Source organism: Lepisma saccharinum, chromosome 6 (genome assembly GCF_977018435.1).
Source record: "Lepisma saccharinum chromosome 6, izLepSacc3.1, whole genome shotgun sequence".
NCBI lineage: Eukaryota > Metazoa > Arthropoda > Insecta > Zygentoma > Lepismatidae > Lepisma > Lepisma saccharinum.
Window position 1 is genome coordinate 21,775,254 of NC_139234.1, and position 14,483 is coordinate 21,789,736.

Consider the following 14,483-nt stretch of genomic DNA (forward strand, 5'->3'; position numbering starts at 1 on the left):
GGTGAAGAGCGACTGCACGCAGTTACCAGCCTTTGCAGCAGCATGTACTGCTTCGCTCTGCCCACTCGCTTTCGTCCCTTCTCTACCATTACGCACGGCCTACTCCAGAGATTCCTGGGATAGAGTATACCACTTATTATGCTAAGCAATTCGGTGGCATATGCATGCCAATGTTATTAAAAAAAAAAAAGCCAGGATGAGAAACAAACACTTAATGCCATTATAGTTTTTCTTTATTGTGTCATTTGTCTACAGATTTAATAATCTGCACCGCATTCATGAAGGACTATGTATAAGAGTGTACATTATTATATCAGAATATATCACAATGACTTGTAGAAATACTTCACAAGTGTTACCAAGATCAATCCATAGATTAGTTTGGTAAACAATTTTTCAGAAAAATAAATAAAACTACAAGATACACAGAGAACTATTACATGTGCAAGTAAACAATGTATAATTACAGTTGGTAGTTCATTTTTAAAATTGTTAAACACCATTACTTCTTAGTTCCATTAAAATGTATTAACGTGCATGGCACTATGACTTCCTTTCACATTCTACGTTAAATACATCCAAATAGGTATTCATTTGATATGTAAATATATACACACACGCATACATGCACACACAAAAGTTTTCAACTCTTCTTTCCCGTTTTCAACAGAGAAAAAAAATATTTCCCTGTAACGCCTGGCAGCCATTATATTAGGCATCACTTCTCTGAAGTGAAAACACTCATTTTTTTTTTGTTTAATTCTCTTGTTCATAATTCATTAGGCACAGATACAATAACAGTTTGGATGGCATTTCTGTTCCTTATGGTACAATTTTTTTTTGCTGTTATCAATGGCAAGTAAATCACATTGAGGCTGCTAATAGCACCAATACAACTGTTGTTGCATAATGACATCTTGATGGCTCTGAACACTGGCCATATCAGTGGAAAAAAAAACAAAAAACTTGTGAGATCTCCAGTGTATTTTCACCTTTGGTCATCAGTTAAAAATAAATATTGCGAAACGCTTACTTCTATAAGCATATGCGCTGTGATGATGCAATCAAGGTTACCATTGGAAGCAAGCAATTAGCAACTTGTGCTGTGGGTAACAAACATGATTAAAAAGTTTATGAAGAGAGAGTCAGTCCCAAGTACATTTCCCATTGGCTTTCTTATACATACTAATGTACATACATTATATACAGATACATACACACACACACACCTTACAATATATATTTTACAATTTTACATGTGTAAGTTAATTTCCTTCCTGCAATGAACCTATTGACACAAAAAATGCCATATTCAGTGGCGTGCCTAGGATTTTGGAAAGGAGGGGGATTACATATACCTTTTTTAGTAGTCTGTCCTTATTTTGCCATTTTTTCCATCTTTTACATTCTTTTTAGGAGTACTGCATCAAATAGGCAGGGGTTGACCCCCAACACCCCCCTTTGGGCATGCCACTGGCTGTATTAACTGCACGATTATAACTTTACTTAATACTTGATAATTTTGCACATGCAACACATGAACATATTAAAGTGATTCACTGTAAAATGCTGGTTTCAGTCCAAGGTTTAAAGAATTAACTTATGCTCCATTCAATACGCTAAGAAAATTATAACAATTAAAAAGTCTGTTCATGATACTCTGAGAACATAGAAGACTTATTTCTCATAAACCCTATTATTATGTAGGATGTTAAATTTTCAGCAAGTTCACTGGTTCATCAGACTGGACTGCGAGCTCAAATGTGTACTGTTAAACCAAGTGTAAGAAAACTAAAATAGGATTGAATGATTCACTGATTTGTCATAGGAATATTTATGTATCTGGTAGAAATGGTACATTTATCTCTGCATACATGTATATATACATAATTTTTCAGGAATAATTATTACAAAATAATCATGCAAAGCAAGTTTCCTCTTGTTATAGTACCTATGACAGTACAGACTGCAAATTTTGAGTCTCATATGATAAACTATGGTATTTGAGGCTTACAAGATGATTCTTGCCATGTCAAGCCCTGTTCTTTGGTGCTCTGCCTGAAGATAGGGAAATCACTGTCAGTGACATTGGTCCAGCTTCTTTCGAAAGCATTCTCAAGTGGATCTCAAATTTCAAAATAGAAATAAGAAGTGTTGATGAAGCATATTGGGTTATCTATGGTGTGCAGAAGTATAGCTTGGCCCCTCTAGTAAGGCTGTGCAAGGAATACATCCTAAAGGCTATAAAGCCCAATACAGCCCTCTGTGTCTATGAATTTGGAGATCTTATAGATGATTCTTCCTTGAAGAAAGAAGCTTTATGGGTGGTCAAGTGTAACCCACAACAGGTTTTCACAGATCCCAGTTTTAACTCAATAAAACAACGGACATTATCTATGCTTCTTGACATGGATTATTTGAATGTGAGAAATAAGGCGGAGATATTTACAGCTGTTGTCAAATGGGCTAAACATGAATGTGTTAAAAAAAATGTAGAACCTAATGGAGAAAAGCAAAGAAAAGTTGTAGGTGATGACATTGTAAACAATATTTGGTTTCTTTCAATAACTCCTGAAGATTTTGCAAGTACTGTTGGAGATTCAGATTTCTTGACAACCAAAGAGAAGTTAATATTGTACAATAGTCTATTATGCCCCAAAAAGTTCAGTGCAAATTAAATATTTAGCAATGTCACAAAGCCCAGAAACTGGCCCCACAAAATAGTGGATTGGTCTTCATGTTTGGGAACTCAATCTGGTGCATGGTTAGATACATTTTCTGGTAACCAACCACTAGATTTCCAACCACAGTGCTTCGTGGCATTACGATATCTATGAGTAACAACAGTTCTCTTCCAGAGCATTGTCACAGGACAGTGTCTCAACCACCAAAATAATCTGATATAGCTTTGTCTTTGCATCACCTAACAGGCCACATTATGTTGAAAACAAGCAAAATTACTGTAAATGTTGAACTAAAAACAATGGTTTTCCTTCCATAAAATAATTACATGGTCTCAAATTGAAATTTATCATGCAACTTGTGAGAACAAAGTTGTTGAAAAATTATGACTCAACTCTGGTCTGAATAGGAACTTACTTAACCAAGTTTTGTTATCCTTTTCTCTACGACTTCTCAAGGAATTATGTACCTAAAACACACAGAATTTATATAAAGTATCTCATGTACAATTTTATCTAAAATCCATTCGAAGATAGTTCATTCCATGCACAGAGGCAAAACCCGAACTAGATCTATAGTTTATCCCCAGATTAAAAATAAAGGTGTTCTGCATTGCTTACAAAAATGATTTTAACAGATTTCAGTAACAAGTAGTCACTAGTATTTTACCACTGTTTCTTAGTTTAACGCGTAAGCTGGTGTACTTCAAAGTGTTTAGGAAAATTGCGGTGGTAGCAAAAGACAAAGTGGCTGCACAGGATGTTTCTCAACATATCCAAAAAGCACCTTTGTGAGGCTCTATCCAGTATGGAAAAACAAGAAAATATAAGTGAAGACCAAAACTTCATATTTTTCGAAGTAATGTTACGTCTGTGCTGTTATATGGGTCTGGGATATGGAAGGTAACGAAAACGATCACCTCTAAACTACAAACGTTCATCAATCGCTGCCTGAGAAAATTTTTGAATATTTTTTTTGGCCAGAAGTGATTCAAAACTAAAAACTTTGTAGAAAGACTGGAGAAACAGATAAAATGGCGAAAATGGAGTTGGATAGGGCAAACGTTGAGGAAGGAAATTGAGGCTGTCGAGAATTAACATGTAGGTGAGAGTTGCTCACGTTTCAGCAGAGAATTAACTTGGTTGGCTCTTTTATACAAACAATTTGCATTAGGGAGTTACTCATACAATTCACATATTGTAACTCTTGCTTGGGATGTGGGGAAGAAGGGAAGAACAAGCATTGTCAACACAAAAAATTAAGCACCAAATCTCTCTCTCTCACACACACATTACTTCATTTGCACTAAACAAAGAAAACAATATAACAGGAATTAAAATTAATTCTGAACTATTTTTAACATTTATACATATATAAGTGGAGCAGCTTGAACCAAAGTCTATGAATTAAGAACAACTTTTTACACCCAGCATAGCAAGATTTCTTAGAACTGAATCATTCACAATTATGCGATATTTCTGTGGCCACGAGGCAAATATTCAGCCCTTGAACAATTTCATCAAATGAAAGTGATGTAATCAATGTAATGTATCATAAAATTAACAAAACTACACTATACATTAAAATAAGTTCATGTATGATATGATTCACATTTTCAAATTATTTTTCTCACAGCAGAATTCTCCTTCTCGCACACACAAATAAGTCTGAAGGAGAGTATGGCACAAGATTTCATTTTCACTTATCAAAAAATATATACGTGTCTTAAAAAACATTCACCACCTATCCCATTTTTACTTTTAACATTCCTTCAATTATACGAAGAAAGAATCATGCAAAATCAAACAATGAATAGATTTTAAAGAGAAATTGAAAGCACATTAAAACAACCACCAGTCAAAACAACATATGATCATATTAACGGTATCGTGAAATGGAGAAGAGTCATGTATTATTTTCGCAAATGTAATCTAGGATGATACATTTTTTGTTTATAATTCTGTCACCAGACCAATAGTCTTTTAGTATTTATTTTTCTTTTCACAACAGTACTTATTTTGATCACTAGTTCACTCCTTTGCATCAACTTGATACTTTGAGATTCCATCATGGACATATAGATGGGAAACTATATGAAGGTTGGGCATGCTAAACAGAAAAAAAAAAGTAAATGTGCAAATATTATTTGCATCTACATCACAGGTGCTGTTGACCACTTGTAAAGGAGTTACTTGTAACATGTGGGAGACAGCCCTCGCGCGCTTCCAAAGTCCTGATCCAACAACCTTCAGTTAAATGCAACTTTCCAACATCCAGACTGTTCCCACTTTAGGTAAATCTCAGCAACTCTCCACAAAGCTTGCCGGAAAAAGGCCAGTTTTTCCTGTTCTCTGTAGAGTACCCTTGTACCATCCATCATCCCTTTTCTTGTGTACATAGATTATATCACCGACTTTCAATTCCAGTTCATATTCACTGTTTGGTGGATAAGGCACAATGCATCGAAATCTGCAAAAGGAAGAATTATTTATGTACTATAAAATTATAAGAAAATGAAATAAAAGAATAGTTATTAGCAGGATAACATTTGAATAGAGATAGTTTGGTCGATAGGAAATTTGTTTTATCAAACTTTTCAGGTCACTGGTGCAGGTGCATCATCAGAAAAAGGCATAAGAGTGTCAATCAGCACAATCAAGGTGTGGGTGCCACAGTGGAAGGTTCCATCTGTGCTTTGGTTACGAGAATTTAAATGAGTTACTTGTGCTCGGTGGATGCTAAAAAGGTACCCACACTGAACTTTATTTAACTCCATCAACATTGTTGCATAATAATCATGCAAATATTTCAATACGCCCTACAGCTGCTGAGAGATATGAGTGTTCATCTTTTGATACTTTTAGCCTGGGCACCTGCATTAAGTTTAGAAGTAAAACGCACTATGATCAGATGATTACTACTGAATCTTTTTATGTGAAAATACTGAAAGGAATCGCTACTACAGTGTCATGTATTCTAACAAAATTTGCTGAAACCTTGCTAATCCACTCTGAAAATGATCCATGGCCTACAAACAGGTAGTTTTGTACTAATCCACCCTTTTGTCCACAATTATCACAGTATCCAAGTAATGAGAGTATTGAAAATTCAATGAAGTAGAGAAAACTTTGTGATGGCATTGTGGTAAAAATAAAAAGGTTGTTTTAAATACACAGGTAGAGTACCTGGAACTGGATTTTCATTGTGTTCTCACCCAGAATTGAATTCGCAAACTCTTGATTAAACGTTTCAATGCAGCATATTACCTAGGGATGGGTGTTTTGTTCTGAATTCTTCATGATTTGAATCTGGGATTTGGCATCTGAATCCCAGAACCAGGATTCAGTATCCGAACTCCAGACCCTGGATTCAGTATCAGATATCCAAATTCCACAATGATTCTGATCCACCCATCCCTACTATCAACCACTATATTGTCTAGATTCATGGCACCATGATGAAGAGTATTGTATTCATACCTACAATTCCACAATGCATGCTGTAATATATATTACCTTTCTTTAACTGGTGGAACTAACTGTTTGGGTTTTCGGTTTGATTCCCCTCCACTGCCTGCATCGAGCGACATGGACTTCCGATGGCTGGTGCTGCCTGCGTTCCCACTACTGCCGGAAGCTGTATTCTCACCTGCACTTGAAGGACTTGACCTGTGATATCAAAGAGAAGCAAAAGTAATATATACCATAAATTAAGAGACAATTTCATGAAATTCGTATTGAAAAAAGTAGACAATATACGTGTCTAACTGAATTGCAACAATGAGGATGAAAGCTGGACTAATGAAATAAAAGCATAAAGGATTCATTGTGTCTTATCTGTCAAAATTGAAAGCTAACACCCTTGGCTAGAATTGTGTCATCTTGTCCAACATTTAAGTTTAGTTCTTGCACAGTCATGGACACTTCAGGATTGCAACATTCCTATTGAAAAGGAGTGTAGTAGTTACAACCAAGAAATGACTGACTGTACATGCATGTCATGTGAATTTGTGTAAGTAATTTTTTATATAGTTTGTGCTTGTTGAAAAATTATTCACAGAACATAAACTTATATTCATTGAACCGGGAAAAAAAGTGTAGGCCGATGAGGAATTTTATGCAAAGTTCTGTTTAGGTGTAAAATTTAAAATTTGATACTACAGTATCATGTACTCTAACACAATTTCCTGAAACCTTGCTAAATCCACTCTGAAAATGATCTTATGACCTACAAACAGGTTCTACTAAACCACCCTTTTGTCCTCATGTAGTTTTTTAATGTTTTTTTTACACAATTTGTGATGTATTTTTTGTACTGAAATCTGATGATAAAAAAATTAAAACACACAAACACAAAATAAAACTACAGTTTCTAAGTTTCCATGATTTACCATTATTTCAAGAGGATCAATGCATTTCTAACACTGCAATATATAACAGGAATATTTAAAAATGTAAATTAATATGAACATACTAGACTATATAAAAGTTCAAAAGTGGAAATGCAGCAAAATATAGCGAAGAATGCCTATCATTAACATCATGAAAATTACATTAGTAAACTTTTGGGTTAATAGTAATCATATTTATATATACATATCCATTACATCAATTAGCATTGCCCTTATTTGCTTTAAGTAACTTGAATCTTTAACTTTTAAGATTAGAAGTGAAAATACATAATAAACTGAGCAATTCAAATCAAACAGCTATTATGAATCATGCAGTCACATCATTCCTTTTTTTTTGCTAGCAATAAGCATTATCTAATGCAACAATAACAACATTTCTACATAGGGAGTTGTTCCAGAAAGTAAAGTCATGTTTTACAACACTGTTGCATGCAATAGCAGTCAAGTTCAACGTGAACGCGTGAGAAAGCACAATTTTGTATGTAAGCAGGTGAATAACTATACTAGCAGTTTGTGATTTATCTGTTAGGCTCAAAGTTTGAAAACAGTGAATGAGGAGAGGAAATAAAAGGCCAGAATGCTTTGGGGCTTAAATTAGAGCCACAATCTATTCTGGCATATTAAAAATAATGTGAAATTTGTATCCTGATTCTGAAAGAAAATGACCACAATGTGTTCCGGCATTAGAGAAATACCATATTGTATAGTTATACTCATCTCCATTTATGGTAAGATTCTAGGTTGATGTACTACCCTAATCTAACCTAACATAAGCCTTGTCTCCAATCACTGAGCTGCTACAGGATAAGACCCCGATGCATTTGGATATTTTCGTAAGGCCAGGACACATTGTGGTAATTTTCTTTAAAAGCTGCAACACAAATTTAACATAATGGCAATTTCTTTAAAAGCAGCCAGGACATGAAATTTCTTGTTATAGCTGTTTCTCTTAAAGTCACAATGCATTCTGGTCATAAACAATGTTTTGGTTTCACTTATTTTTCGTCGCTTTTCTGCCACTTTTGGCTAACTATGAAGATGAGGATGATTAGGGACGTGAAGTTTTAGTTTTATTTCCTCTCAAATTTCAATGTTATTTTTTACTGCAATTCGGTGTCGTTTCTCACAGTTTAGGGCAAAATTCAGTGTTATTAATTTAAAATTGGTGTAATTTTTACATGCATTTTTACTGTTCCTTCTATGCTTAAGATTTTCACATTGTGTTGGTTCTGGAAAATTGGGACAAATTTTAGTTTTAGTGACAAAAAAAAATAAAAATTATGGTTTACCTTTGTGAGAAATGACCAAATTTCTTCCATTTGGAAAACTATTTCATCTCATCAGCCACTAAATATGAAATGTTTATTGAATGATAACATCTTTGCATACAATCATACATATAATTTCCCTAACCATGCCAAATATTCCCTCTGCGACCTCAAAATACTATTTTGTGTACAACACATACACACGTTTCTCATCCCCCTTTCCAAAACACAACAGGTGGTTCTCCCTGAAAATTTTCCCGTTCCTACGAAACTTCTTTTTGAACAGAAGTGTTGTCTCCAGTTAATATTGCATATTTCGCTGCGTTTTTCACGTTAAAGTGTAATATTTGGTGTTATTCTGAAAAAAATGGCATAATTTTGCTATTTGCGATTCCGAAACACCTGAATACATTTTAAACATTTTTTAGCTTTCCTCAACTTTTCGCTGTTATTGTTAAAACGAAAACTTCACGTCCCTAATGATGATATGAAAAACTGATGAAAGGACACTCAAGGATTAGAACCCAGAGCCCCTGGCAGATAGGCGTTTCCACCTTTGAGCTCAAAACATTAAATCTATGTGCTGCTTAAATATGCTACTTCTGAGAAAGGCAACCGACTACTGTCAAACACTTGCATAAGCAGGAATCTTAGTGCTGTTGAAAAATAATTGCTTACAAAGAATCACAAACATCTTACCATTTCAACAGAAACATGCAGACAGGTATGAGCTGACAGTCTTTCAACAAAAGAACTATGGCAACGATACAGTTCATTGCTATGGTACAGTTCCAACGAAAAATGTTAATAAAAAAATCACTGTGCTCTAGACTTTACCAGATTAATCAAAGTTTTATTATTATTACAAAGGGTATATATACAGGGAGGTTATTTAAGTCTTTTACCGCGAGAGCGTCAGCCGCTCGGCGGCCCCGTAATGCAACAGGTCCTGGCAGATTGCGTAACAGAAACTGCTTGTTTTGTAATGTTTCCACTTTTCACAGTTACAGTTACAATTACAATTGAAATAAGCACGTACCTTACCGCAAGGATGCTGGAAAAGGTGTCCTCCCAAATACAAATATTTCTGGCACCTTATTTCTGACATCTAATCTTAGATTAGACATCGCTACTTTATGCTCAGTTGTGGCGAGAGCGCCAGCAACTTATCGGGGGAGTTGTCAGCTGTAAGAGGGAGCAACATACTGCACGAATGCGACACCTGTCGGCAGTGATGCCAATCGTAGGGACATGTCCCTACGCATAGGGACTTTTTACTATATTTCGCCTGTGTAGGGACGTAAGGACAGATTTTGCCAAATGAGGGAAAACATAGGGACTTTTTTCAATCTTGGACAATAACATTTTATTGTGCAAAGCTTACTCGACAGTCAGTTGCACTTTCTTCGCACTCGGTTTGGAATGAATGGATTAGTTTATCTGGATACTTTAGTGAGGAGAAAATAAAAACCTAACTAACAAATCTCCATCAGAATTTTGGGACATGTTATCGGTTACCAAGAACTTTCAAGGCAAGTTCTTTTTCGAAAACATTTCCACTCTCGCGAAAATAGTGCAAACATTGCCACATTCTAACGTGGAAACGTAAAGAATATTTTCAATGTTAAGTGATACAGAAACAAAAAAGAGAAATAAAATGGGACCAGTTGTTAAAGACTGCAGGAATACAGCATCACCAACCAACATCTATCTCTTCACAGCAGCAGCATGTATGACTTCAAATAACATAATCAACAGTAAACGACTCAACGTTATTCATTAAGGCAAGAATTTACAATACCGGACCCTTCTGTAATTTCTATGCTACGTCTTATACTCACGAAATAATTAGTCGTGATGATTTACTTATCTCAGGTTAACATGTTGGAGTGAGGGGAAACAATTGTTCACTAACGTGTAGAAATTGTAAATAAGCTTTTCAATTCTTGCAATGATTCTCCGTATACAAATATGGTAGCCATATTTGTTGATATGAACAATTGAAATTCGCAATTAATTATGCTGTCTACAGCATTGCCACACTGGCGATTTCATACTTGGAGAGCATGGATCGTGTAAGAATGGCGGAAGAGAACAGTAAAAAAGTTGTTAATGTTGTACAGATTGTTAGGTGGAGTGTGCAGGAGGATGGCTGTAGGCTAATTAATAAACTTATGGATTTCGGTATATTGCCCAAAGAAGGTGCTTACATGTGACAGTGCCAATCACGATGTAGAAGAACATGTGGAATGTGGACTGATTTGATTACAGGTAAGTTTGCCAACAGTGCATCAATCGTAAAATTGCAGGATACGAAAATAGCATCTTCGATGATGAACGTTTGCCGTTCAAGTGATACGAAAATAACATTTTTTAACGGTTCGTAATCCACAATTAGCGGATAGCCCCACTGACCATTCTCGGCAAGGTAAAGTAAGGTAAGGTTAGGTTAGGCAAAGCAAACAGTTAAAATTTGGGGTCGAAAAACCATGCACTGGTTTCAAAGCCCTAAAGAATTGAACTCACAAAATGCTCTGTTCAAGCATAAGTTTGCTTTGCCACATCCCACAGAAAATAATCTGGTGAACTCAAATTGGGTCTCAAGCCCCTTAAGATGATATGTTCAGTTCTCCAAAGACATAACGCAAGTCTCATTGTATTGCAAATTGTGGCACCATCTTGTTGGAACCATGCATAACTGATCCCTGCTTCTGCAAGTTCATTGATGAAATAGATGAGAATTTCATAATACCAATTACAGTTGAGTTGATACTACTTTGAACCAATGGCGATACTCAAGATTCCCACCGATACCAATACCTGAATATTGTTACAATTCAAAGTGTTTCAGAACACGATTTATACATTTTAATATGACTTAACCATTGAATTACAAAATTCATTTCTCGTCAGAACATTGTTGCGAAAGTAATGAAAATTATTCACTTCAAAGAATATCTAGGATATTTAGACTGTAAAATTTTTACGGACTCCGTAAGACACTTTGGTTTTGGAAAAATACTATTGCAGGGTGGCTACTCTAGGATCATGATAAAATTCAAGTATAATTCCCGGTTTTCAAGGCAAATTTTCAAAAAAATGAAGGTCAGAAGCAGATGTTTTCTCTCATTCAACCTTGCGTATTACCGCTTCTCAACACCCACACACTTGCACTAGAGGCGCAACCACGAACTTTTGTCGGAGGGGGGGGGGGGGAGCAAGTATTAGGATAAAATTATTGTACCACTAACAATGACATTATTATGATTGTTATTATTAGTAGTAGTGGTAGTGTCAAAGACGTTATCATCCTCGTAAATTACACAAAAAGGGGGGTAGAACATTTGTGTTGGAACAAACGATTTTAAACATTTTTTTTAAAAAAAGAACATTCAATTTCACATTCATTAATAATGGAAAACAGGTTCACAAACTGTATTTTTCAATGGCAGAAAATACATGATAAATGCATTTCGGATATTATTCTTTTTGTACATCTAACATGTATAACTTTCATGTACAACATATGTTTTACACATATTCAAAATGGAGTGATTTAAAATAAGAAAATAGATGCCAACACTAAATTATGTATGTATTCAAAGTTTCTGTAATACATATATATATATACACAGCATATAGGTATATTATTTATATTCATTACATAATCAATTCATCCACCTCATACCAAATCAACAGCAAAAATTATATAAATTGTCTCTCAAATGTTCATGCTCCTTTTCCTCCAAACAATTGTTCATGCACTTAAGACAAAATCTATTAAGAGAAGTCTTATTTCTCTCTCTGGTAATTTACAATGCATTACAGAAAACAATTATATTGCGAGTGAGGTGAACAAGAATATTTTTAATCAATTTTTTTCTAAACTGAAAACAATATTGACTTAATAGGGTGCAAATAATTTCACGAGGTGCCATGACATTCTCTCTTTTACAACTTTTATCATTTAGATTGTTCGGCGGCCTGGGCCGGCTCCCGCCGCTCTCTACCTACAGCTCTGAACTTGACGAGACTATAAGCAGGCATTGCGAGCAAGAAAATTTTATGAAATGCATTTTTATTTGCATACAATTTGAAATCGAAGGGGATAATTGCCCCTCTGTGCCCTCTGCAGGTGCCCTTGACCATCAATGTTTGCTCCCTTGCCCTCCTTAGAATATATTTACATTCAAGGTTGTGGGGGGCAATGCCCCCCTGCCACACTGTGGTTGCGCCTGATATGCACACACAAATATAGTAACAATATGAAGTGTCCGTGTGATTCCAATGTATCCAAAAATTCTAATATAATTTAATTAAATTGTATATTTAAAACATTTAATTTGAGGTCCTTAGTTTACATTTGCCATTTCACATACTGACTCGAAATACATCTACAAACACAAGTCACAAATGTTATGGTATATATTCTAACCTGCGAAAAATTGTTAATTGTGTAAGAATTTCAAACTCAAATCTACCTAATCATCTTCAAAAAATCTTATCTTGCAATAATCTTCCGTGTCAGATTGCTCTACAAAGGACAGTAACGAAGTAAACAGATCGAGAGAATTCTGTTTTGTTTTTCACACATTATTTTCCTTCCTCGATAAAAAATAAAAACTCAACTGTGAAAATCTCGCCTCAGGGCATTTATCAATATGTATAAATTCAATAGGATTTGGATTAATAAAAGTTGCAATTTTTCAAGTCTATGGAAAAAAATTCAAGCAGAATCCACGCATAATTCCCGGAGCCAATAATTCACACAGAATTCCCGATGAGTAGCCACCCTGTATTGATAAGGTAAAAGGTAAAGTCTTCCCCTGTGCATAGCACCACGCCATGAAGGCGTATAGGGGGTGTGGGGGTATACCACTGGTATTAACAAATACCGATCACCTCAATCCTAACAATAATCACTATTAACTGTAACTTCAAAGAACATATGGCTGACAACATGATTTCTGGAAAGTTCAACATCCTATACTTTAACTTTTGGACTGTGTAAATGGGATAAGTAGTGAGTGAATAATAAATTTATGAAATGATTAAGGAAAGAAATCTTTGTCCATACTTGGCCCAGGATTTGAGTGAGTGAGTGTGTTTTAAGTCCAATTTATGCACAGTAAGGGTAATTGAGACTGGACCTACAGTTTAAAATGGGATTCGAACCACTATGTGCTTCCACTGGATATTGAACGCAGGGCCCCTCAATTACAAGGCTACAATGCAACAACTATGCCCCAGGATTTGAACTAAGAACCCTACCCATGTTGTACATTATGCTAACCACTATAACTTATGCCTTAATATCAAAGTAATCTCAGAACTTGTTTTCTTTTTAAAAAAAAGTGGTTCTTAAAAATGAGAATGCTATTGAATTGTTCAGTTACCCATTCATCTGTGCAGAACTACTTGTCAATATGAATCAAACAAAATAAATTTTATAATATGTATTCACATAATCTTACTGCATGTGAGCAATGGTTGGTTGAATATAATTTAGGGATAGACCAATATAAATATTTCCAGTATGAATAACTTACTGATATAATCTAATAAAGATCAAATACAAAAATTGCAAATGTTTTAACAAGAATCTCAATGTCTCTGTCACCTACTAAATGCATTTAACCAGATGACTCCACCTGGATAGTTATTTTATGAAACCAGAGTGTATGAATTTCAAAATGCTGCTTATAGAAATATCAGGTCGATCAAGTCATTGGCAGTTTTACAATACACAGATAAATCTACATTGCCCAATACCAATAGACTGATCTGACTCATCCCTAACGTACTTTGTATTAATACAATTCATGGATATTTCACTTCCTTTTTATTAAAACTGCTAATTCAACTAATCAGTGCTGATTTATGTAACCTGTACATAGTATTTAAATCAGGTGCTGACTGTACTGATGTGTTACAAAAATTATGGCAACAGTATATGAACGCACACAAAAGTTTATTTCAAACTATCTAGAATGCCACAGGGGTAACAGATCCGCTTTGTTCATATATTTTTAAAAGTACTTTCTCACAGCTATGAAGACCAGATAAACCTTATGATATTAAATACTTAAGTTCATTTGTTAGTTTAAAAGGTAAAGATAAAT

At 34.9% G+C, this 14,483-nt stretch overlaps 1 protein-coding gene across 2 annotated transcripts in view; it reads right to left on the reverse strand.

Moving 5' to 3' along the window:
• Positions 1 to 211: 211 nt before the first annotated feature.
• Positions 212 to 14,483, reverse strand: part of POSH (SH3 domain containing ring finger posh) — a 162,631-nt gene continuing 148,359 nt past the window's right edge. For both annotated transcript variants that reach the window (XM_083123643.1, XM_083123642.1), the window contains 2 exons: positions 6,198 to 6,350; positions 212 to 5,151 (listed from right to left, as the gene is read on the reverse strand). In XM_083123643.1, the coding sequence (XP_082979769.1) occupies positions 4,983 to 5,151; positions 6,198 to 6,350 (322 nt within the window). In that variant the 3' untranslated portion in view covers positions 212 to 4,982. The remainder of the gene's footprint in view (positions 5,152 to 6,197; positions 6,351 to 14,483) is intronic.